We start from the raw sequence: 26,251 nt of genomic DNA, 5'->3' as shown, positions 1-26,251 counted from the left end.
TGTTCTTTAGTTACTAAGTCATGTCCAACCCCATGGACTGCAGCCCGCCAGGCTCCTCTGTCCTTGGGATTTCCCAGGAAGAACACTGGAGTGGGTTGCTATTTCTTCCTCCAGTGCATCTTGCCGACCCAGGGATTAAACCTGCTTCTCCTGCACTGGCAGGTGGGTTCTTTACCACTGAGCCACCAGGTGGTGGTGGTGGTGGTTTATTCGCTTAGTCTTGTTGAACTCTTGCAACCCTGTGGACTGCAGCACTCCAGGCTCCTCCGTCCATGGGATTTTCCAGGCAGGAATACTGGAGTGGGTGGTCATTTCCTTCTCCACTGGATCTTCCCAACCTAGGAATCGAACCCAGGTCTCTTGCACTGCAGGCACATTCTTTACCGACCGAGCTACCTTTTTCCTGCAGGGAAGCTCATAATTTTTATTAGGTGATGCATAGTGAAGGGCAGGAAAGCCTGGTGTGCTGCATTCCATGGGGTCACAAAAGTTTTGAACCCGAGTTAGCGACTGAACCACAAACAACAGTGCTGGATTATTTCATTTCCTGATATTAGCAACCGTTGATGATCACTGCCTAGATCCATTAATTTGTTAATTGTAAAGTGGTGTATTTGAATTCTATAGTTCCTTCTTTGTAAGAATTCTGAGATTGAAGTTAATGTTCCTTCAGCTCATTGAAGATACTAATTTCACCGCTCTGGGGCTTCTATTGCTTTTCAGAAGTCAGCTTTGTCATGAATACCTTGAAACATGGATGACTCAGTTGGTGGCAAATTTAGTTATTATTGTCCCAGAGCTATTTTTTTCTAGTTTTATCACTACTTGACAGGTCAATTTTATATCCTTACGTAGTCCCCTACCTCCTCCCCAAATAAAATTTATACATTTGCTTCAATTACTGTATTTAGAAGGAGCAAGTATATAAATACCTGTATTGCAGAGGATTTTAAAAACAGGTTTATGTTAGTACGGTTTATATCCAGTATAATTTACTTACTGTTAGTATAAAGTTTGATTTTTAGTAAATTGTTCAGTTGTGCAGCCATCACAAAAATCTAGTTTTATTTATTTTTTATTTTTTTTTTATATAGGTCTTTAGTTTCTTTAGGTAGATATATTCCTAAGTATTTTATTCTTTCCATTGCAATGGTGAATGGAATTGTTTCCTTAATTTCTCTTTCTGTTTTCTCATTATTAGTGTATAGGAATGCAAGGGATTTCTGTGTGTTGATTTTATATCCTGCAACTTTACTATAATCATTGATTAGTTCTAGTAATTTTCTGGTGGAGTCTTTAGGGTTTTCTATGTAGAGGATCATGTCATCTGCAAATAGTGAGAGTTTTACTTCTTCTTTTACAGTTTGGATTCCTTTTATTTCTTTTTCTGCTCTGATTGCTGTGGCCAAAACTTCCAAAACTATGTTGAATAGTAATGGTGAAAGTGGGCACCCTTGTCTTGTTCCTGACTTTAGAGGAAATGCTTTCAATTTTTCACCATTGAGGATAATGTTTGCTGTGGGTTTGTCATATATAGCTTTTATTATGTTGAGGTATGTTCCTTCTATTCCTGCTTTCTGGAGAGTTTTTATCATAAATGGGTGTTGAATTTTGTCAAAGGCTTTCTCTGCATCTATTGAGATAATCATATGGTTTTTATTTTTCAATTTGTTAATGTGGTGTATTACATTGATTGATTTGCGGATATTGAAGAATCCTTGCATCCCTGGGATAAAGCCCACTTGGTCATGGTGTATGATCTTTTTAATGTGTTGTTGGATTCTGATTGCTAGAATTTTGTTTAGGATTTTTGCATCTATGTTCATCAGTGATATTGGTCTGTAGTTTTCTTTTTTTGTGGGATCTTTGTCAGGTTTTGGTATTAGGGTGATGGTGGCCTCATAGAATGAGTTTGGAAGTTTACCTTCCTCTGCAATTTTCTGGAAGAGTTTGAGCAGGATAGGTGTTAGCTCTTCTCTAAATTTTTGGTAGAATTCAGCTGTGAAGCCGTCTGGACCTGGGCTTTTGTTTGCTGGAAGATTTTTGATTACAGTTTCAATTTCCGTGCTTGTGATGGGTCTGTTAAGGTTTTCTATTTCTTCCTGGTCGAGTTTTGGAAAGTTGTACTTTTCTAAGAATTTGTCCATTTCTTCCTCGTTGTCCATTTTATTGGCATATAATTGTTGATAATAGTCTCTTATGATCCTTTGTATTTCTGTGTTGTCTGTTGTGATCTCTCCATTTTTGTTTCTAATTTTATTGATTTGATTTTTCTCCCTTTGTTTCTTGATGAGTCTGGCTAATGGTTTGTCAATTTTATTTATCCTTTCAAAGAACCAGCTTTTGGCTTTGTTGATTTTTGCTATGGTCTCTTTTGTTTCTTTTGCATTTATTTCTGCTCTAATTTTTAAGATTTCTTTCCTTCTACTAACCCTGGGGTTCTTCATTTCTTCCTTTTCTAGTTGCTTTAGGTGTAGAGTTAGGTTATTTATTTGACTTTTTTCTTGTTTCTTGAGGTGTGCCTGTATTGCTATGAACTTTCCCCTTAGGACTGCTTTTACTGTGTCCCACAGGTTTTGGGTTGTTGTGTTTTCATTTTCATTCGTTTCTATGCAAATTTTGATTTCTTTTTTGATTTCTTCTGTGATTTGTTGGTTATTCAGCAGTGTGTTGTTCAGCCTCCATATGTTGGAATTTTTAATAGTTTTTCTCCTGTAATTGAGATCTAATCTTACTGCATTATGGTCAGAAAAGATGCTTGGAATGATTTCTATTTGTTTGAATTTACCAAGGCTAGCTTTATGGCCCAGGATGTGATCTATCCTGGAGAAGGTTCCATGTGCGCTTGAGAAAAAGGTGAAATTCATTGTTTTGGGATGAAATGTCCTATAGATATCAATTAGGTCTAACTGGTCTATTGTATCGTTTAAAGTTTGTGTTTCCTTGTTAATTTTCTGTTTAGTTGATCTATCCATAGGTGTGAGTGGGGTATTAAAGTCTCCCACTATTATTGTGTTATTGTTAATTTCTCCTTTCATACTTGTTAGCATTTGTCTTACATACTGCGGTGCTCCCGTGTTGGGTGCATATATATTTATAATTGTTATATCTTCTTCTTGGATTGATCCTTTGATCATTATGTAGTGACCTTCTTTGTCTCCTTTCACAACCTTTGTTTTAAAGTCTATTTTATCTGATATGAGTATTGCTACTCCTGCTTTCTTTTGGTCCCTATTTGCATGGAAAATCTTTTTCCAGCCCTTCACTTTCAGTCTGTATGTGTCCCCTGTTTTGAGGTGGGTCTCCTGTAGACAACATATGTAGGGGTCTTGTTTTTGTATCCATTCAGCCAGTCTTTGTCTTTTGGTTGGGGCATTCAACCCATTTACGTTTAAGGTAATTACTGATAAGTATGATCCCGTTGCCATTTACTTTATTGTTTTGGGTTCGAATTTATACACCATTTTTGTGTTTCCTGTCTAGAGAATATCCTTTAGTATTTGTTGTAGAGCTGGTTTGGTGGTGCAGAATTCTCTCAGCTTTTGCTTGTCTGAGAAGCTTTTGATTTCTCCTTCATACTTGAATGAAATCCTTGCTGGGTACAATAATCTGGGCTGTAGGTTATTTTCTTTCATCATTTTAAGTATGTCTTGCCATTCCCTCCTGGCTTGAAGAGTTTCTATTGAAAGATCAGCTGTTATCCTTATGGGAATTCCCTTGTGTGTTATTTGTTGTTTTTCCCTTGCTGCTTTTAATATTTGTTCTTTGTGTTTGATCTTTGTTAATTTGATTAATATGTGTCTTGGGGTGTTTCGCCTTGGGTTTATCCTGTTTGGGACTCTCTGGGTTTCTTGGACTTGGGTGATTATTTCCTTCCCCAGTTTAGGGAAGTTTTCAACTATTATCTCCTCAAGTATTTTCTCATGGTCTTTCTTTTTGTCTTCTTCTTCTGGAACCCCTATGATTCGAATGTTGTAGCGTTTAATATTGTCCTGGAGGTCTCTGAGAAAAATCTAGTTTTAGTCTACTTCCATTAACCCCCAAATTCCCTTCCTGTCCTTTTCTGAAATTATCTACTTTTATTGTAGAGATTCGTAACCTGGAGTTTATAGAGGCTTCCTGATGGCTCTAAAACCACATGAAATTATATGCAAACCATATGTCATATAGGGCCTGTGTTTTTAAAAAGGCAAAATTTTAGTAAAGTATTAATTATACGAGTACATTTTAGAGTTGTCTGGGGATATACAAATTACTGTGTTGAAGGTTACAGGAGATAGTATGACTGTGCCACTAACTGGATGCACATTTAGCTTCATGATTTTTTTTTTTATTACTTGAAGTTTCATTTTGTCATACACATATATAATTCATTTTCATACATTCTGAAGTCATATGTAGCCTAATTTCCTTGAGCTCTCTACCTTATTTCTTCCCTGTTCCCATATATTTATGTGTGAAATAGTCCTAGGTGATTCTTTCTGTATACTTTTTGATATTTTATAGGTTTGTATTTTTGTTATGGTGGCTAGTTAGCTTTATTTGGTTTCTTCTCTTTTAGTTATTATCTATTGATTCCCTGTTATGTACAGTTCGGAAATTGATTATGACTTCTCCCCCTCCTCCTCCTCAGCATCTGATGTAAAATATATCTTTTTATTTTTTAGTTTTTCTTTGTCTATCTATTGATCTTTTTTCTTTTTTGGTAGTTTGTGGCTGTACCGCATAGCTTATACGATCTTAGTTCCTGGACCAGGAGTCTAACTCACGCCCTCAGCAGTGTAAGCATGGAGTCTTAACCACTGGACCACGAGGGAGTTTCCTTTAAAGGTTTAAAAAAATTGACCTTTATTTTGAGATAATTGTAACATCATATGCAAATGTAGAACGTAATACGGAGAGACCGTTTATTCAGTTTCCTCCAATGGTAACATATTGTAAAATATTGATATATATACAGTCAAGAGCTTCTCCATCTTCAGCTGCAAAAATTGTAATCAACCTGATTTCGGTATTGACCATCTAGTGATGTCCATATGTAGAGCCGAAGATGGAGAAGCTCTATACAGTCAGCAAAGACAAAACTGGGAGCCGACTGTGACTCAGATCATGATCTCCCTATTGCCAAATTAAGACTTAAATTGAAGAAAGTAGGGAACACCACTAGGCCATACAGGTATGACCTAAAGGAAATCCCTTACAATTATACGATGGAAGTGATAAATAGATTCAAGGGATTAGATCTGATAGGTGCCTGAAGAACTATGGACGGAGGTTTGTAACATGGTACAAGAGGCTGTGATCAAAACCATCTCCAAGAAAAAGTAATGCAAAAAGGCAAAATGGTTGTCTGAGGAGCCCCTACAAATAGCTGAGAAAAGAAGAGAAGTGAAAGGCAAAGAAGAAAAGGAAAGACAGCCATCTGAATGCAGAATTCCAAAGAATAGCAAGGAGTGATAAGAAGACCTTCCTCAGTGATCCATGCAAAGAAAGAGGAAAACAATAGAATGGGAAAGACTAGAGATCTCTTCAAGACAATTAGGGATACCAAGGGAGCATTTCATGCAAAGATGGGCACAATAAAGGACAGAAACGGTATGGACCTAACAGAAGGAGAAGACAGTAAGAAGAGGTGACAAGAATACACAGAAGAACTATACAAAAAAGATCTTAATGACCCAGATAACCACAGTGGTGTGATCACACCTAGAACCAGACACCCTGGAGTGTGAAGTCAAGTGGGCCTTAGGAAGCATCACTATGAACAAAGCTAGTGGATGTGATGGAATTCCACTTGAGCTATTTCAAATCCTAAAAGATGATGCTGCAAAAGTTCTGCACTCAACCTTCCAGCAAATTTGGAAAACTCAGTAGTGACCACAGGACTGGAAAAGGTCAGTTCTCATTCCAATCCCAAAGAAAGGCAATGCCAAAAAATGTTCAAACTACCACATAATTGCACTCATTTCATATGCTAGCAAAGTAATGCTCAAAGTTCTTCAAGCCAGGCTTCAACAGAACGTGAATCCTAGAGATTCATCCAGGCTGTTGCTTGTATCAATAGTTCATTCATTTTTTAAAAATGTGTTTATTTTGGCCACACCACGTGGAGTGCAGGATCTTAGTTCCCTAACTAGGGATCAAACCCAAACCCCCTGCAGTGGTAGCGTGGAGTCTTAACCGCTGGACTGCCAGAAAAGTCCCTCATTTCTTTTTATTGTTGGGTAGCATTTTGTGGTATGGATGTACCAAAATTTCCTTTAAACTACAAAGGATGTCTAGGTTCCAGGTTTGGGCTGTCATGAATGAATAAAGCTGCTACCAACATTTATGTACATTTATGAAATATAAGTTTTCATTTCTTTGGGATGAATGTTTAGTAGTTGCTAAGTCCAGTGTATTTGCATGTTTAATTAAAAAAAAAATGATTTTCCAGATACTGCTTTACATTCCACCAGCAGTGCCTGAGTTTCTCTACATCTTCCTCAGCGTTTGGTATTGTCTCAGTTGTTTAATTTAGCTGTTCTGGTAGGTGTGTAATAATATTTCATTTGGTTTTAATTTGTATTTCCCTAATGGTTAATAATATTGAACATCTTTTCATGGATTTATTTGCCATCTGTATATCCTCTTTGATGTAATATCTCTTCATTTCTTTTGCCTATTTTCTAATTTAATTGTTCTAATATGCTAAGAGTTCTGTATAATAATGTCATTGACAATATTTAATTTTCAGTTTCTACATGGAAGCTTTTCATCCTTTCCACATGGAAGCTTTCTAAGAGTAAAATTTTAAAATTTTGATAAAGTTCCATTTATTGGTTTTTCCTTTTATGGATCATGCTTTTAGGGAAAAGTCTAAGAATTCTTTGCCTAGTTCCAGATCCTAGTTTTAAATTTCAACATGATCAGTTTGTATGAGGTATGAGTCTTCAAGTTGAGGTTCATATACTTGTCTGTTAACATCTACCTCAATACCATCATCTGTTGAAGAGTCTAGCTTTCCTCTGTTGAATTATTTTCATGCCTCTGTCAAAAGGCGATTCAGCATGTTTGTGCAGGTCTGTGTGGTTGGTGTTCTCTGTTCTGTTCCTTTGATCAGTGTATGGATCTCTCCACCTGTATCACGCAGTGTTTATTACTGTAGCTATATAATAAATCTGGAAGTTAGATAGACTAATTCCTCCCACTTTTTTTCCCACGAAGTTGTTAGCTATTCTAATTACTTTGGCTTTCTACATAAGCTTAGAACCGTATTATCGGTATTTGAAAGGAATTGTGCTAAATCTGTATATCATTATGAGAAGAATTGACATCAGCTTGAGTCTACCAGTCCATGAACACAGTATGTCTTTACATTTTTAAGATTCTTAAATTCCTTCATCAGTGTTGTTTCATTTTAACATCTGTATCCTGTACATGTATTGTTAGGATCATACCTAAGTATTTTTTTTGGAGAAATTATTAATGATATTCTTTGTATTTTTCATTTTGATGCCCATGTGTGCATTGTTAGTTTATTGCTGGAGGAATGAGGCTCCCTGACTTCAGACTCTACTACAAAGCTGAAGTAATCAAAGCAGTATGATACTGGCACAAAAACAGAATATAAATCAGTGGAATGGGATAGAAAGTCCAGAAGTAACCCCACACACCTGTGGTCAATTAATCTATGACAAAGGAGACGGGAATATACCATGGAGAAAAGACAGTCTCTTCAGTAAGTGGTGCTGGGAAAACTGGACAGCTGTGTGTAAAAGAATGAAATTGGAACATTCTCTGAGGTAGTTTTGATGCCCATGTGTGTAGACATACAAACTGACTTTTGTGTTTTTATCTTGTATTCTGTGACCTTGTTGAGCTCATTTATTAGACCTACCCTACATAGAGATGTCCAGAGGCATTTTTCTTTTCTTTTTTTGAAATCCATTAGTCTTTCTAATGTATCTTGGTATTGGTTTTTCTGGATTGATTTCCCAGTACTTTGTGTGCTTTTTCAGTATTTTATTTCAGGTCTTTTAGTTTTAGAATTTTTCTTTTTTAATTATTGTCTTGTTATTTCTAATAATTTTCACCTTCATTTCTTTTTTATTAAAATTTTATTTCCTTGCACATTCTGTATCTCTTGAGCATTATCTGTTGTGTGATTGTTTGTGGCCAGGTTTTCTTTCTGAAATTTTCAAAATTTTCAAATTCTTTCATTTCTGTTACCTCATTTTTTAGTTTTTCTGAATAATAATGTTCTTCCACGTTTTCTGTCGTTCTCTAGGATATAATTTTTACCTGTTGTTTTTACCTGTTTTTACCTGTTGTAATGGGTCATTCTGTTCCTTGTGTCTTATGACATAGAATTTGACCCCAGTCCTTTCATGTTGTTCATTTTATGATACGTTTTCCTGAGCTTTTCGGAGTGAGGGAGGGGTCAGGGTAGATTTTCTAGCCATGCTACTCTAGACCCCCTTCTTTTTTTAAAAATGGTTTTATAAATATATATATATATATATATATATATATTTCTATTTTCTGAGATCTGGCTCTTTTTCACTCACCCACTTTCATCTGGATCCTCTCTCTGTTTTGCCCTAGTTGTGCCTGTCTTAATCACTTGGAATTCTTCTCCCAGAAATTTCGTTTCGGTTACAGGGCTTTTCCCAGGAAGGAGGACTTCAGCCTCTTGTTTGAGTCTGCTCTCATCATTTCTTAGACTGTTTCGTCCCTTTCATTTGCAGCTATCCTCAAACTGCCTTTCTAAATTCTAGAGATTCGTGACTTGGGGTTCTCCTCCTTCAGTTACCCAGTTACTTCTGCCCATTTCCTTCAGCAGATATGCTAAGAGCATGTCAGTCCTATAGTTGGTGATTTAACCAGATTTAACCTTCTTGTATTTGAGAATTCATGGGTGTGCCTTATCACCCATTGTTGTAGATTTTGTCCGTTGGGTTTTGGTTTGACTGTCCTGGTAACTTTTTTTTTTTTTGGTGAAGTGAAAGATTCTAGATTAAAAAAATTCATTGAAAGATTTTATTCAAGAGAATTGCAACACAGGTTTGCATTAAAAAAAGAATGCTCTGGCTACATTATGGAAAACTGGTTCAGTGCATAGGAGACTAGTTAGGAGACTAGTAATGATCCAGTTGACATGATGGTGGCTTAGTAGTCTAGGATGGTGGCGGTAAGGCTGGAAGGTTTGAATCCTATTTTGTTGACCTTGTTGGATGTCAGAGAATTGCAGAGTGAGTAGACAGGGACGATCTACCAGGATTGGGGCTCTTGAACTGTTTGGGTGGTTGCACTGTTTCCTGGTACTGGGGATATTCATGGAAGCGTAGGTGGTGGGTTTTTCTGTGGGGGAAGATCAGGGAGCAGATGTGGTATTTATAAGCGCTGAGTTTGAGGCCTTGCAGTAATCTGTCCCCTATCCCTAAATTTACACATAGGCACACATATTTTAATTCTTCATTGAGCCCTTTCCTGACCCTCTGATCATGTCTCTTTCTGATATAGAACTTTATTATTTATTTTCCTATCTTAACAATTAACACATTTGTATTACTGCGTGTTATTAGCATCTTTTCCCTAGACCAGCTGCTGGCAAACTTTTCTTAAAAGGACAGGTAGTAAATATTACAGGCTTTGAGGGGCCGAGAGACAAAAATAAAGGTATCATATAGACATTTACTATCCTTTATACTGTAATCACTTAAAAATGTACAAACTATTCCTGTGGGGCCCTGCAAAAGTAGACAGCTTGCCAGAATTGGCCCACAGGCTACGGTTTGCTGACCACTGTACTAGACTATTGGAGAAGGCAATGGCACCCCACTCCAGTACTCTTGCCTGGAAAATCCCATGGACGGAGGAGCCTGGTAGGCTGCAGTCCATGGGGTCGCTAAGAGTCGGACACGACTGAGCAACTTCACTTTCACTTTTCACTTTCATGTATTGGAGAAGGAAATGGCAACCCACTCCAGTGTTCTTGCCTGGAGAATCCCAGGGACGGGGGAGCCTGGTGGGCTGCCGTCTATGGGGTCGCACAGAGTCAGACACGACTGAAGCGACTTAGCAGCAGCAGCAGCAGCAGCAGCAGCAGCAGCAGCACTAGACTATAATTGCTATATTTGCCTCCTAGTTGCAGGCATGTTGTGTGGAGCATTTAGGTTGGATTTAGTAAATTTCTGAAGAAAGAGTGAATATTGTACTTACAGATTTGAAGCCCAGGCGAGAGAGCAGAATAGATACTTGGGAGTGGTCTTCAAATTGTAATTGAAGACGTAAGAGTAGATGAGATCACTTGGTAAGAATGTAAGGAAGGAGAGGCCCTAAGATGAAGCCTTTTTCTATAACTTAAACAGAGTGGAGAGTAAATGATGACTAATTCAAAGGTACTTGTGCCATAGATGATAGTACCTATTGCTGACTGACCTAAGCCATTTGGCCGTTTACACCCATAGGTTCTTTTGGATGAATAGAAGGCCTTTAACTGTATAAATAGGTGAGGGTAATAGGCGATTTTCCTTAGAAATTTTACTACCAGTGAGTTATACTATTATTATTATTGTTGTTTTTGGCCATGCTGTATGACTTGTGGGATCTTAGTTCCCCAATCAGGGATTGAACCCAGGTCTTCAGTGAAAGTGCTGAGTCCTAACCATTGAACTGCCAGGGAATTCCCAGTGAGTTATAATAAAATAAGCCTTAGACAGAATTTGCTGTTAATTCTTACACAAGTGTGTCTTGGCGAGCAGTCACAAGAAGTCATGGAGCTTGTTTTATGAGGTTAGCTCTTTTAGATCCTGAACTACCACCTAGCAATAAAACTTAACCCTGAAGGAGACCTGGGTTCGATCCCTGGGTTGGGAAGATCCCCTGGAGAAGGAAATGGCAACCCACTCCAGTATCCTTTCCTGGAAAATCTTATGGACAGAGGAGCCTGGTGAACTGCAGTCTATGGGGTCGCAAAGAGTCGGGCACGACTGAGCGACTAACACTAAGACACCAGGAAGATCTGACTAGAATTAGGGAACAAAATCTTTCAAGATGAGGTGGGCCACAGAATCACTTAGACTCAAAAACTTCTCTGTAGGGCTTGTCAGATTCTTAAACTGCAAACAGGTAAGACTCAAGGCACTTGTACAGTATACCTAGTTAATCCATATGTCTTGAACAAATCCAGTTCAGCAATAAAAAATCATTTCCAACATCTCTTACGTTAATTAACAAACAAGTGTCTAAATTCAGAAGTTGATATTCGAAGCACTTACTAATTGGGAATTAACTCCTGATTTGGGCACTTCACATGCTAACTAACCTCCTCTGAAGTGTAGATTCTTCATTTATTTAGAGTATTTTAGAAGTTAACCCACCACTTCTAGCCTTGTTGAAGTAGTATTTTGATGGAAATTACAGTGTGGCAGTAACTTGATCATATTTTCGAAGAGATAGGCTGCCTGAAGCTTTTTTGTTGTCTACTATCTTGTTTTTTTAATTAATTAATTAATTAATTTATTTTTGACTGCGCTGGATCTTCTTGCTGCCTTCAGGCTTTCTCTGCTTGTAGAGAGCGGTGGCTACTCTCCAGTTGCCGTTCATGGGCATCTCTTTGCGGCGGCTTCTCTTGCTGCAGAGCACGTGCTCCCGGGCTTCAGTAGTTGCAGCACATGGGCTTAGTTGCTCCGCTCCAGGTGGGATCTTCCTGGACCAGGGATCGAACATGTCCCCTGCGTTGGCAGGCGTATTCTTAACCACTGGACCACCAGGGAAGTCCTTGTGTACTCTCTTTAAACAGTTTGTAAACAATTGAGTGTAGTAGTTATTACAATCAGAATACCTTTCTCTTCCAGTTTTAGTTAACGGTTGGATTAGGCAAACAGTTTATACAGGCAGATTTTGACTATTGGTAGTTTTTCAGGTGAATAAAGACAGCTTTCTTTATAGAGTGATCAGATAACACTTCATTAATATTTGTATTTGCTCAACATTTATTATAATTTGTATGATTAGTCAATACATAAAGCATTCTCTGTATTAATAGTGTTGAAGCCTAAACCCAGAAACATTAAATATAGAATTATATTCAGGGCTCTTTCTTTTTAGTGTTGAACCTTATTAGAAGTAATAGTTTTAGCAGTTTCTCTTTCCATCACATCCAATAAATGTTACTAATTTGAATTTTGTTTGGCAGTTTCCTTTACATTAAATATATATCTGTCTTTAAGCATGAGTTTATATCTAGATTAATATTTCAGTGTATTTAACAAAGTTTATAATTTGGGTTCCATGGGATTCTTTTTCCTACAAAGAGATTAATTTATCACTGCAGTTTAAGAAAACTTGACAGAGGCACAATAACAAAAGATCATTAAATAGAATAATATTAATAACATATTGCATCTAGCAGTATATTAAAATAATAATACACCATGACATGTGGCCTTTAATCTAAAAATGTAAACATTTACTGTATTTGTATATGTAATCAAATAATCCATTATATCACTGTGTTAAGGGGAGAAGGGATATATGTGCTGTCCTTAGTCGCTCATTCATATCCGACTCTGCAAAACCATAGACTGCAACACACCAGGCTCCTCTGTCCATGGGGATTCTGCAGGCAAGAATACTGGAGTGGGTTGCCATGCCCTCCTCCAGGGGATCTTCCCAACCCAGGGACTGAACCTAGGTCTCCTGTGTTGCAGGCGGATTCTTTACCAGCTGAACTACCAGAGATATCTAGTTATTTTAATAATTGCTATTAAGACATTTATGAGAGAGCCTCTTAGTAAACTTAGAAGGATACTTCTTTATCTTTTGATACAAAATACCTGTCTAAAGTTTATTTTCATTTTTATGTGATTTTTAAGGTCATAACTGACTAATTTACTTTTTTGAAACATCAATTGTTTGAGATAGACTACATTAGTTGCAGGCATAAAAAATTGGTTCTGGCTGACTTAAAAGCAAAATCATATTGGAAGACTATGAGGTAGTTCATCGACTGAGTAGAGACACCAGGTAACTAGGAATATAGCAAGTTCAGAAATAGGCATGGCTCACTGCCTTGTCCAGATACTTCCTTTGGTAATTAACATGCTTTTTAAAAAAATTTCCCCCTTTCTATTTTGCTCTGAGTTCAGAGTTACAGGGAAGAGTTCTGTTGGCAGAGTTGGAGCTCATGCTGTTGATGCTAGGAGAGAGTGAGATGATTTTCTTTTTTCTTTTTTTGGAGATGCTTTAATAGATGGTCCATCAAGACTACACAGTGGAGAGTATATAATTCCCCATAGAAACCTGGGTGCAGTTAGGACAGGGGCATGGGTCTTAGGCAGCTGAGCTCTGTCTCCCACTCCCCACAGAACTAAGCAACAGGTATCCAGTAAAATAGATAGGAGTTTTGACTTTTTAGCTTCCTATAGTTCATCATTTAAAGTCTAAAACTGATTAATCCTTAATCTTTAAGAATAAAATCTAAAAAAAATAAATGCCAGAGACCTTAATTTATACTAGCAGTATCAATATTTAGATAATGAAATTTTTGTTTTTCTTACAGACAATGCGAAGACACAGAAATGAAGTGACAGTTGAATTGCGAAAGGTAAGAGTGATTTGTGTTTAATTAAAAAATAGATTTTTTTCTGATGTTAAAACTTTGTATAACTTGAATAATGAAAATACTATGGCAGATTAGTGGGCATCCCTAAAACTATACAGCATAGAAACATATGGTTAAATAATTTATGATGGTATACATTTTTAGTACCTTCCATTTATTGAGGTGTTAGGTACTGTGTGAAGTACTGTCCCACTGTCATTGAAATTCTCATAACATCTGGTAAAGTTAGATACTGTTTGTTAAAGACATTTAGAGAAATAAATAACAATAGAATAACCTTATATTCTACCAGTTGGATGCAACTGCTGTTAAAAATTTGTTTTGTTTTCTTCCATTACTTTTGAATTGCCCTTGATTAGATTGTGTTTTTATGCAAGCACATTTTATTTTTTTAAGCACATTTTATTTTAAGCAAATTTTAATTATCAATTAAGTAAGTACACATAATAAATTCTGTCTATATACCCACGTACATTTAAAAAATAGATTTGAAACTTCTAAATCTGTGTGTTTGTCTTAGGTTAGATTTTCCTCATCTGATTCACTCCTAAAACTCACATATTATCTTAAATCTTCCCAGTTTCAGAGAAAGACTATCTTGATTCAGAGAGTACACACTCTCTTAGTGAGTCACTAAAATTAAATGGACTTCCCTGGTGGCTCAGACGTTAAAGCATCTGTCTACAATGCGGGAGACCTGGGTTCAGACCCTGGGTTGGGAAGATCCCCTGGAGAAGGAAATGGCAATCCACTCCAGTACTATTGCCTGGAAAATCCCATGGACGGAGGAGCCTGGTAGGCTACAGTCTATGGGGTCGCAAAGAGTCGGACACAACTGAGCGACTTCACTTCACTTAGTACATTTATTTACTCAGTAAGTCTTTAATACCCACTTTGTGTCATGAATTTGTACTCAGCATTGATATTATGCTACTTGGTATAGTATATAGTTCCTGAGATCCATTCTTCCATACCCCTTCTGACCCATTTTTTATTAAATTTGAAAAATACTTGCTAATCTCAGTTCTTTCGACTCCTTAGCTTCATGGATACTCAGAGATTAACCTCAGTGATTTGTCAGTTTTCAGATCGTTGGGTCATTTGGACCAGAGAACTGAACTAAGCCTTAGCTTTTAATAAAGTGAGTGAGGTGAGCTCCTTGCCAATCTTAAACACTTTGGACTTAGCTTCTTTTTCTTTTTAACTTTTTATTAGCACATACATACAAAATATCAACACAACTTAAGTGTACAGCTTGATGAATTTTCACAAAGTGAACACATCTGTATCCTAAGGCCCCTTCACAGTTAGTGCTATGCCCCAAGGTAACCATTACCCTGATTTCTAGTGTTATAGGTTATTTTGCAGATTTTGAACTTTATATAAATGGAATAGTATGTGTCCTTTTGTATTTGGTTTTTCATTCATCTTGTGAAGATCATTCTCTGTAGGAGAGCCACTAGGAATAAAATTGAAATTAAATAATTATTCATTTTTTGTTAGCTCTTCATATTACATCAACTCTCTCCCCAGATATAAGCCTTCATTTTCCCTTAACTTTTCATGCTTGGAATACAATTCTGAGACTTTAGTATTGGTCTTGGTATTATTCAGAATTCGCTCCTGTTTTAAGCTTTTTAGCTCTTCTGATACGCTTATAAATCTAAGCTTTTATATTTACTTGGTGATTTGTTTCTCTTATATTAATAGTTGTGCTCCCTCTGTATTTAATTTATAGAATTAAAGTTTCTTCCTTGCCAGAGTACATCTTTTCTTAATATCCACCTTGGTTTCTTTGGAGATCACTTTTTTTTTAAACTTTTATTTTATATTGGAGTACAATTGATTAACAATGTTGTGTTTGTTTCAGCTGTACAACAGAGTTATTCACTTAAACATATACTTGTATCTGTTCTTTATCAAATTCTATTCCATTCAGGTTTTTAAGAATACTGAGCAGAGTTCCCTGTGATATACAGTAGGTCCTTGTTGGTTGTGTGCTCAGTGGCTTTAGTCCTGTCCAACTCTTTGCAACCTTGTGGACTGTAGCCCACCAGGCTTCTCTGTTCTTGGGATTTTCCCAGCAAGAATACTGGAGTGGGTTGCCATGCCCTTCTTTAGGGGATCTTCCTGACCCAGGGATCAAATCCGTGTGGTGGTTGTGGTGGTGGTTTAGTCTAGAGACCTCTTTCTTAGCTCTTCATTTTTTCCCTTCTGGATAACATTATTTCCTTTCTAATTACTCTGATTAATTCCTGAAAAAAATGCTTGTAGGATGATCAAAATAAAATTAACTGAAGAAATTTCAGGCAGTTCCTTATTTCACATTTCCGAATTCCTTGAGTAAGCAGCAGAAAGTGACCCCTTCCTGAAACAAAGCATAGACTTCAAAGCTTAATTGATTTTGATGTACTTCTTCAGAGGTGTGAAGAGCCCTTCAAAAGAAGATTCTTCCACTGTTTAAGGACAAAGTGTCTGTCTTTGATTTCAGCCTTGTTATCTCTATTGCTCCATTGAGGAGAAAATCACAGCATTCTTATTACTGACACTGAGATTGTTGAAAATACAAGGGAGCTAGTTCCCAGTTTCTTAGATTAGCTCTACACGTTTCTACTAGATGGTCAGCTTTTAAATTGAATATGTTAACCACACTCCTCCCATCCAACCCCAGCTTCCCTCACCCCAGTACTCCTAGGTCTCTTCCCCAGCCCATCTCAAAATGCTTAGTCAGATTTTGGACATGTAGTTGAAAGTGTTAGTCACTTCATTGTGTCCACCTCTTTGCAACCCCATGGACTGTAGCTCCTCTGTCCGTAGAATTCTCCAGGCAAGAATACTGGAGTGGGTTGCCATTCCCTTCTTCAGAAGATCTTCCCAACCTAGGGACTGAAGCTGGGTCTCCTGCATTGCAGACAGATTTTTTTTTCTACCGTCTGAGCCACCAGGGAGGCCTGGCATGCTGCGATTCTTGGGGTCGCAAAGAGTCGGACACAACTGAGCGATTGAAATGAACTGAACTGAGCCACCAAGGAATCGCAGACATGTAGTTGGTAAATGAAAGTGAAAGTCACTCAGTCATGTCCAACTCTTTGCAACCCCATGGACTATGCAGTCCATTCTCTAGGCCAGGATACTGGAGTGGGTAGCCTTTCCCTTCTCCAGGGAATCTTCCCAACCCAGGAATTGAACCCAGGTCTCCTGCATTGCAGGTGAATTCCTTACCAGCTGACCACAAGGGAAGCCCAGGAATACTGGAGTGGGTAGCCTGTCCCTTCTCCAGTGGATCTTCCTGACCCAGGAATCAAACCGGGGTCTGGAATTGTGATATCTTAAATTTTTACTTAAATTTACATCGCTTATTGAAATTTTACGAAAAACACTTTAGTTATAGAGTAGTGCTATTCAGAAGACCTGATCTGTGACAAGTCAGGGAGCTTGTCTCAAAATAGTAAACAAATCTAAAGCAGAGGAATGGATCAGTGAGCTGGAAGATAAAATGGTGAAATTAACTTCTGAAGAGCAGAATAAAGTAAAAAGAATGGAAAGAACTGAGGATAGTTTCAGAGACCGCTGGGACAATATCAAACACACCAACATTCGAGTTATAGGGATCCCAGAAGAAGAGAAAAAGAAAGGATATGAGAAAATTTTCAAAGAGATTATAGTTGAAAATTTCCCCAGCATGGAAAAGGAAATAGTGAATCAAGTCTAAGAGGCACAAAGAGCCCCATACTGGATAAACCCAAGGAGAAATATGCCAAGACACATACTAATCAAACTAACAAAGACTAAACACAAAGAAAAAATATTAAAAGCAGCCAGGGAAAAGCAACAAGTAACATACAAGGAAAGCCCCATATGTTTAACAGTTGATCTTCCAACAGAAACTCTGCAGGCTAGAAGGGAATGGAAGGATGTATTTAAAGTACTAAAAGGGAAAAATCTACAACCAAGATTGCTGTACCCAGCAAGGATCTTATTCAGAATTGATGGAGAAATAAAAAGCTTTACAGACAAGCAAAAGTTAAGAGAATTCAGTACCACCAAACCAGCTTTACAGCAAATGTTAAAGGGACTTGTATAGTCAAGAAATACAAAAGAAGAAAAAAGATCTACAAAATCGACCTCAAACAATTTAAAAATGGCAATAGGAACATATATATCAATAATTACTTCAAATGTAAATGGATTAAATGCTCCAACCAAAAGACACAGACTAGCTGAATGGATCCAAAAACAAGATCCATATATACGCTGTCTTCAAGAAATGCACTTCAGACCTAAAGACACATATAGACTGAAAGTGACAGGATGAAAAAATATATTCCATGCAGATGGGAAGCAAAAGAAAGCTGGAGTAGCAATCCTCATGTCACACAAAATAGACCTTAAAATAAAGAATATTGCAAGAGATAAGGAAGGACACTACATAATGATCAAGGGATCAGTCCAAGAGGAAGACATAGCAATTGTAAATATCTGTGCACCCAACATAGGAGCACCTCCATACACAAGACAAGCACTAACAGACATAGAGGAGAAATTGACAGTAACACAATAATAGTAGGAGACTTTAACACCCCACTCACACCAATGGACAAATCATCAGAACAAAATTAATAAGGAAACACAAGTCTTAAATGATACAGTAGATGAGATAGATCTCACTGATATCTTTAGGACATTCCATCCAAATGCAGAAGAATACAAGTGCACATGGAACATCTCCAGGATAGACCACATCTTAGGTCACAAATCAAACCTCAGTAAATTTAAGAAAATTAAAATCATATCAAGTATCTTCTCCGACCACAATGCTATGAGACTAGATATCAATTAACAAGAAAAAGCTATAAGAAACACAGGGGAGATTAAACAATGCGTTTCTAAATAACCAGCAGGTTACTGAAGAAGTCAAAAGGGAAATTAAAAAAATTTCTAGAAACAAATGACAAAACACGACAAAACCTATGGGATGCAACAAAAGCAGTTAAGAGGGAAGTTTATAGCAATACAATCCTACCTCAAGAAACAAGAAAAACATCGAATAGACAACCTAACTTTACACCTAAAACAACTGGAAAAAGAAGAACAAAAAACCGCCAAAGTTAGTAGATGGAAAGAAATCAGAAAGATCCAAGCAGAAATAAATGAAAAAGAAATGAAAGAATAAAGATTAATACAACTAAAAGCTGGTTCTTTGAGAAGATAAACAAAATTGACAAATCCTTAGCCAGACTCATCAAGAAAAAAAGAAGAATCAAATCAACAAAATTAGGAATGAAAAAGGAGAGGTTACAACAGACAATGCAGAAATACAGAGGATTATAAGAGACTATTATGAACAACAATATGGCAATAAAATGGATATCCTGGAAGAGATGGACAGATTCTTAGAAAAGTTCAATCTTCCAGGACTGAACCAGGAAGAAACACAAATTATGAACAACCCAATTACAAGCACTGGAATTGAAGCTGTGATCAAAAATCTCCCAAAGAACAAAAGCCCAGGACCAGATGGCTTCACAAGAAAATTCTCTCAAACATTTAGAGAAGAGCTAATGCCTATCCTTCTAAATCCTTCAAGAAACTGCAGAGGAAGGAATACCTCCAAACTCATTCTACAAGGCCACCATCACCCTAATACCAAAACCAGACGAAAACAACACAAGAAAACTACAGGCCACTATCACTGATGAACATAGATGCAAAAATCCTCAACAAAATTTTAGCAAACAGAATTCAGCAACACATCAAAAAGCTCATACACCATGATCAAGTTGGGTTTATTCCAGGAATGCAAGGATTCTTCAATATACACAAATCAATCAATGTGGTACACCATATTAACAAATTGAAAGATAAAAACCATAATGTAATCTAAATAGATGCAGAAAAAGCCTTTGACAAAATTCAGCACCTATTTATGATTAAAACTCTTCAAAAAATGGGCATAGAAGGTACCAACCTCAACATAGTAAAGGCAATATATGATAAGCCTGTAGCAAACAGAATTCTCAATGGTGAAAAACTGAAAGCATTCCCCCTAAGATCAGGAACAAGACAAGGGTGTCCACTTTCACCATTATTCAACATAGTTCTGGATGTCCTAGCTACAACAATCAGAGAAGAAAACTAAAAGGAATCCAGGTCAGAAAAGAAGTAAAGCTCTCACTGTTTACAGATGATATGATACTATTCATAGAAAACCCTGAAGATAGTATCAGAAAATACTAGAGCTAATCAGTGAATTTAGCAAAGTTGCAGGATACAAAATGAATACACAGAAATCACTTGCATTTCTATATACTAACAATGAAAAATCAGAAGGAGAAATTAAGGAATCAATCCCATTCACCATTGCAACAGAAATAATTAAATATCTAGGAGTAAACTTACCTAAGCAGACAAAAGAACTGTTCACAGAAAATTGTAAGACACTAATGAAAGAAATCAAAGACAACATAAACAGATGGAGAGATACTCCATGTTCCTGGGTACGAAGAATCAATATTGTGAAAATGACTATACTACCAAACGCAATCTACAGATTCAATGCGATCCCTATCATTACCATTGACATTTTTCACAGAACTGGAACAAAACAATCTCACAATTCATATAGAAACAAAAAGACCCTGAATAGCCAAAGCAGTCTTGAGAAAGAAGAATGGAGCTGGAGGAATCAACCTTCTTGGCTTCAGATTATACTACAAAGCTATAGTCATCAAGACAGTATAGTACTGGCACAAAAACAGAAATACAGACCAATGGAACAAGGTAGAAAGCCCAGAAGTAAACCCATGCACTTATGGGTACCTTATTTTTGACAGAGGAGGCAAGAATATACAATGGAGCAGAGATAGCCTCTTCAATAAATGGTTCTGGGAAAAGTGGACAGCTACATGTAAAAGAATGAAATTTGAATACTTCCTAATACCATACACAAAGATAAACTCAAAATGGTTTAAAGACCAGAAACTATAAAACTCTTAAAGGAAAACATAGGAAGAACACTCAGTGACATAAATCAAAGCAAGATCCTCTTTGACCCACCTCCTCAGTTCAGTTCAGTTCAGTTGCTCAGTCGTGTCCGACTCTTTGCGACGCCATGAATTGCAGCACGCCAGGCCTCCCTGTCCATCACCAACTCCCGGAGTTCACTCAGACTCACGTCCATCAAGTCAGTGATGCCATCTCATCCTCTGTCATCCCCTTCTCCTCCTGCCCCCAGTCCCTCCCAGCATCAGAGTCTTTTCCAGTGAGTCAACTCTTCACATGACCCACCTCCCTAGAGTAATGGAAATAAAAACAAAAGTAAACTAGTGGGACCTGATTCAACTTAAAAGCTTTTGCACAGCAAAGGAAAGTATAAGTAAAGTGAAACCCTAACCCTCAGAATGGGAGAAAATCATAGCAAATGAAGCAACTGACAAAGGATTAATTTCTAAAATATACAAGCAGCTCACACAACTCAATGCCAGAAAAACAACGCAATCAAAAAGTGGGGAAAAGACCTAAACAGACATTTCTCCAAAGAAGTCATACAGATGGCTAACAAACACATGAAAAGATGCTGAACATCACTCATTATTCAGTTCAGTCGCTCAGTCATGTCTGACTTTTTGGGACCTCATGAATTGCAGCACACCAGGCCTCCCTGTCCATCACCAATTCCTGTAGTGCACCCAAACTCATATCCATCAAGTCGGTGATACCATCCAACCATCTCATCCTCTGTTGTCCCCTTCTCCTCCTGCCCCCAATCCCTCCCAGCATCAGTCTTTTCCAGTGAGTCAACTCTTCACATGAGGTGGCCAAAGTATTGGAGTTTCAGCTTTAGCATCATTCCTTCCAAAGAACACCCTGGACTGATCTCCTTTAGAATGGACTGCTTGGATCTCCTTGCAGTCCAAAGGACTCTCAAGAGTCTTCTCCAACACCACAGTTCAAAAGCATCAATTCTTCGGCACTCAGCTTTCTTCAGAGTCCAACTCTCACATCCGTACATGACCACTGGAAAAACCATAGCCTTGACTAGACGAACCTTTGCTGGCAAAGTAATGTCTCTGCTTTTCAATATGTTCTCTAGGTTGGTCATAACTTTCCTTCCAAGGAGTAAGCGTCTTTTCATTTCATGGCTGCAGTCACCATCTGCAGTGATTTTGGAGCCCCCAAAAATAAAGTCTTACACTGTTTTCACTGTTACCCCATCTATTTCCCATAAAGTGATGGAACCAGATGCCATGATCTGGTTTTCTGAGTGTTGAGCTTTAACACGCTAATTATTAGATAAATGCAAATTAAAACTACAATGAGATATCAGATATCACCTCGCACCAGTTAGAATGGCCATCATCAAAAAGTTTACAAACAATAAATGCTGGAGAGGGTGTGGAGAAGAGGGAATGCTCTTGCACTGTTGGTGTGAATGTAAATTGATACAGCCACTATGGAAGATGGTATGGAGATTCCTTTAAAAACTAGGAATAAAACCACCATGTGATCCAGCAATCCCACTCCTAGGGATATACCCTGAGGAAACCAAAATTGAGAAAGACACATGTATCCCATTGTTCACTGCAGCACTATTGGCAGTAGCTAGAACCTGGAAGCAACCTGGATGTCCATCAACAGATGAATGGATAAAGAAGTTGTGGTACATATACACAATGGAATATTACTCAGCCATAAAAGAACACATTTGAGTCAGTTCCAATCTGATGGATGGACCTAGAACCTACTATAGAGAATGAAATATTCAGAAAGAGAGACATAAATATCATATTCTAATGCATATATACGGAATCTAGAAAAATGGTACTGAAGAATTTATTTACAGGGCAGCAGTGGAGAAACAGACATAGAGAATAGACTTATGGACTTGAGGAGAGGGGAGGAGAGGGTGAAATGTATGGAAAGAGTAACCAGGAAACTTACATTACCATATGTAAAACAGATCAGTTCAGTTCAGTCACTCAGTTGTGTCCGACTCTCTTGTGACCCCATGAACCACAGCATGCCAGGCCTCCCTGTCCATCACCAACTTCCAGAGTCCACCCAAACCCATGTCCATCAAGTTGGTGATGCCATCCAACCATCTCATCCTCTGTTGTCCCCTTCTCCTGCCCTCAATCTTTCCCAGCATCAGGGTCTTTTCAAATGAGTCAGCTCTTTGCATCAGGTGGCCAAAGTATTGGAGTTTCAGCTTCAACATCAGTCCTTCCAATGAACACCCAGGACTGATCTCCTTTAGGATGGACTGGTTGGATCTCCTTCCAGTCCAAGGGACTCTCAAGAGTCTTCTCCAACACCACAGTTCAAAAGCATCAATTCTTCAGTGCTCAGCTTTCTTCACATTCCAACTCTCACATCCATACATGACCACTGGAAAAACCATAGCCTTGACTAGACGGACCTTTGTTGGTAAAGTAATGTCTCTGCTTTTGAATATGCTGTCTAGGTTGGTCATAGCTTTCCTTCCAAGGAGTAAGCATCTTTTAACTTCATTGCTGCAGTCACCATCTGCAGTGATTTTGGAGCCCAGAAAAATAAAGTCGGCCACTGTTTCCCCATCTATTTTCCATGAAGTGATGGGACCAGATGCCATGATCTTTGTTTTCTGAATGTTGAGCTTTAAGCCAATTTTTTCACTCTCCTCTTTCACTTTCATCAAGAAGGTCTTTAGTTCCTCTTCACTTTCTGCCATAAGGGTGGTGTCATCTGCGTATCTGAGGTTATTGATATTTCTCCCAGCAATCTTGATTCCAGCTTGTGCTTCCTCCAGCCCAGCGTTTCTCATGATGTACTCTGCATATAAGTTAAATAAGCAGGGTAACAATATACAGCCTTGACGTACTCCTTTTCCTATTTGGAACCAGTCTGTTGTTCCATGTCCAGTTCTAACTGTTGGTTCCTGACCTGCATACAGATTTCTCAAGAGGCAGGTCAGGTCTGGTATTCTAATCCCTTCAGAATTTTCCACAGTTTGTTGTGATCCACACAGTCAAAGGCTTTGGTGTAGTCAATAAAGCAAAAGTAGATGTTTTTCTGGAACCCTCTGTCTTTTTCGATGATCCAGTGGATGTTGGCAATTTGAGCTCTGGTTCCTCTGCCTTTTCTAATTCCAGCTTGAACATCTGCAAATTCATGGTTCACGTACTGTTGAAGCCTGGCTTGAAGGGTTTTGAGCATCACTTTACTAGTGTGTGAGATGAGTGCATTTGTGTGGTAGTTTGAGCATTCTTTGACATTGCCTTTCTTTGGGATTGGAATGAGAACTGACCTTTTCCAGTCCTATGACCACTGCTGAGTTTTCCAAATTTGCTGGCATATTGAGTGCCGCACTTTCACAGCATCATCTTTTAGGATTTGAAATAGCTCAAGTGGAATTCCATCACCTCCACTAGCTTTGTTCATAGTGATTCTTCCTAAGACCCACTTGACTTCACATTCCAGGATGTCTGGCTCTAGGTGAATAATGACACCATTGTTGTTATCTGGGTCACGAAGATCTTTTTTGTATAGTTCTTCTGTGTTTTCTTGCCACCTCTTCTTCCTGTCTTCGCCTTCTGTTAAGTCCATACTGTTTGTGTCCTTTATTGTGCCCATCTTTGTGTGAAATGTTCCCCTAATATGTCGAATATTCTTGAAGAGATCTCTAGTCTTTCCCATTCTATTGTTTTCCTCTACTTCTTTCCATTGGTCACTGAGGAAAGCTTTCTTTTCTCTCCTTGCTATTCTTTAGAACTCTGCTTTCAAATTTGTCTTTTTTCCTTTTCTCCTTTGTCTTTCGTTTTTCTTCTTTTTTCAGCTAATTTGTAAGGCCTCCTTAGACAACCATTTTGCCTTTTTGGGTTTCTTTTTCTTGGAGATGGTCTTGATCACTGCCTCCTGTACAGTGTCCGAAACCTCCGTCCATAGTTCTTCAGGCACTCTGTCTATTAGATCTAATCCCTTGAATCTATTTGTGACTTCCATATATTTGTAAGAGATTTCATTTAGGTCATTCCTGAATGGTCTAGTGGTTTTCCCTACTTTCTTCAGTTTAAGTCTGACTTGGGGCTTCCCTCATAGCTCAGTCAGTAAAGAATCTGCCTTCAGTGCAGGAGCCGTGGGTTCGACTCCTGGGTTGGGAAGATCACCTGGAGAAGGAAATGACAACCCACTCCACTATTCTTACCTGGAGAATTCCATGGACGACGCAGAGTCGGACACAACTGAGCAACTAACACTTTCATTTTCATTTTGCAATAAGGGGTTCATGATGTGAGCCACAGTCAGCTCCCAGTGTTGTTTTTGCTGACTGTATAGAGCTTCTCTTATCTTTGGCTGCAAAGAATATAATCAGTCTGATTTTGGTATTGATTATCTGGTGATCCCCATATGTAGAGTCTTCTCTTTTGTTGTTGGAAGAGGGTGTTTGCTGTGACCAGTGCATTCTCTTGGCAAAACTCTGTTAGCCTTTGCCCTGTTTCATTTTCTAGTCGAAGGCCAAATTTGCCTGTTACTCCAGGTATCTCTTGACTTCCTACTTTTGCATTCCAGTCCCTTATAATGAACATCTTTTTTGGGTGTTAGTTCTAGAAGGTCTTGTAGGTCTTCATCAAACCATTCAACTTCAGCTTCTTCAGCATTACTAGTTGGGGCATAGACCTGGATTACTGTGATATTGGGCTGCCCTTATAGCTCAGTTGATTTATCATCTGCCTGCAATGCAGGAGTCCCGGTTCAATTCCTGGATTGGGAAGATCCCCTGGAGAAGGAAATGGCAACCCACTCCAGTATTCCTGCCTGGAGAATCCCATGGACAGTAGATCCTGGTAGGATGGCGAGAGTTGGACACAACTTAGCGACTAAACCACCACCATCACTACCACTGTGATACTGAATGATCTGCCTTGAAAACGAACAAAGATCATTCTGTTGTTTTTGAGATTGCATCCAAGTACTACATTTTGGACTCTTTTGTTGACTATGAGGGCTACTCCATTTCTTCTAAGGGATTTTTGCCCACAGTAATAGATACAATGGTCATCGGAGTTAAATTCACCCACTACAGTCCATTTTAGTTCACTGGTTCGTAAAATGTCAATGTTCACTCTTGCCATCTCCTGTTTGACCACTTCTAATTTACTTTGATTCGTGGACCTAACATTCCAGGTTCCTATGCAGTATTGCTCTTTACAGCATTGGACTTTCCTTCCATCACCAGTCACATCCACAACTGGGTGTTATTTTTTCTTTGTCTCTGTCTCTTCATTCTTTCTGGAGTTATTTCTCCACTGATTTCCAGTAGCATATTGGGCACCTACCGACCTGGGGAGTTCATCTTTCAATGTCATATCTTTTTGCCTTTACATATTGCTTATGGGCTTCTCAAGGCAAGACTACTGAAGTGATTTGCCATTCCCTTCTCCGGTGGACCACATCCGACCGTCTTGGGTGACCTACACAGCATGGCTCATAGTTTCATTGAGTTAGACAAGGCTGTGGTCCATGTGATCAGATTAATTAGTTTTCTGTGATTGTGGTTTTCATTCTTTCTGCCCTCTGCTGGATACAGATAAGAGACTTCCTGATAGGAGAGACTGACTGAGGGGGAAACTGGGTCTCATTCAGATGTGTGAGGCCGTGCTCAGT

The 26,251-nt window shown here is 38.3% G+C and overlaps 1 protein-coding gene across 1 annotated transcript in view; it reads left to right on the top strand.

The window, feature by feature from the left end:
* The window catches only part of KPNA3 (karyopherin subunit alpha 3), a 97,868-nt gene that overhangs the window by 35,879 nt on the left and 35,738 nt on the right, over positions 1 to 26,251 (top strand). The window contains exon 2 of the mRNA XM_086329133.1: positions 13,547 to 13,591. Coding sequence (XP_086185259.1) covers positions 13,547 to 13,591 — 45 coding nt within the window. The remainder of the gene's footprint in view (positions 1 to 13,546; positions 13,592 to 26,251) is intronic.

This window comes from Bos grunniens, chromosome 12 (genome assembly GCF_055505025.1).
Source record: "Bos grunniens cultivar Pamir isolate PY7600 chromosome 12, Bosgru_T2T1.0, whole genome shotgun sequence".
NCBI classification, from domain to species: Eukaryota; Metazoa; Chordata; class Mammalia; order Artiodactyla; family Bovidae; genus Bos; species Bos grunniens.
Note: the sequence above shows the minus strand (reverse complement) of the source record. Positions and strands in the feature narration are given on the sequence as shown.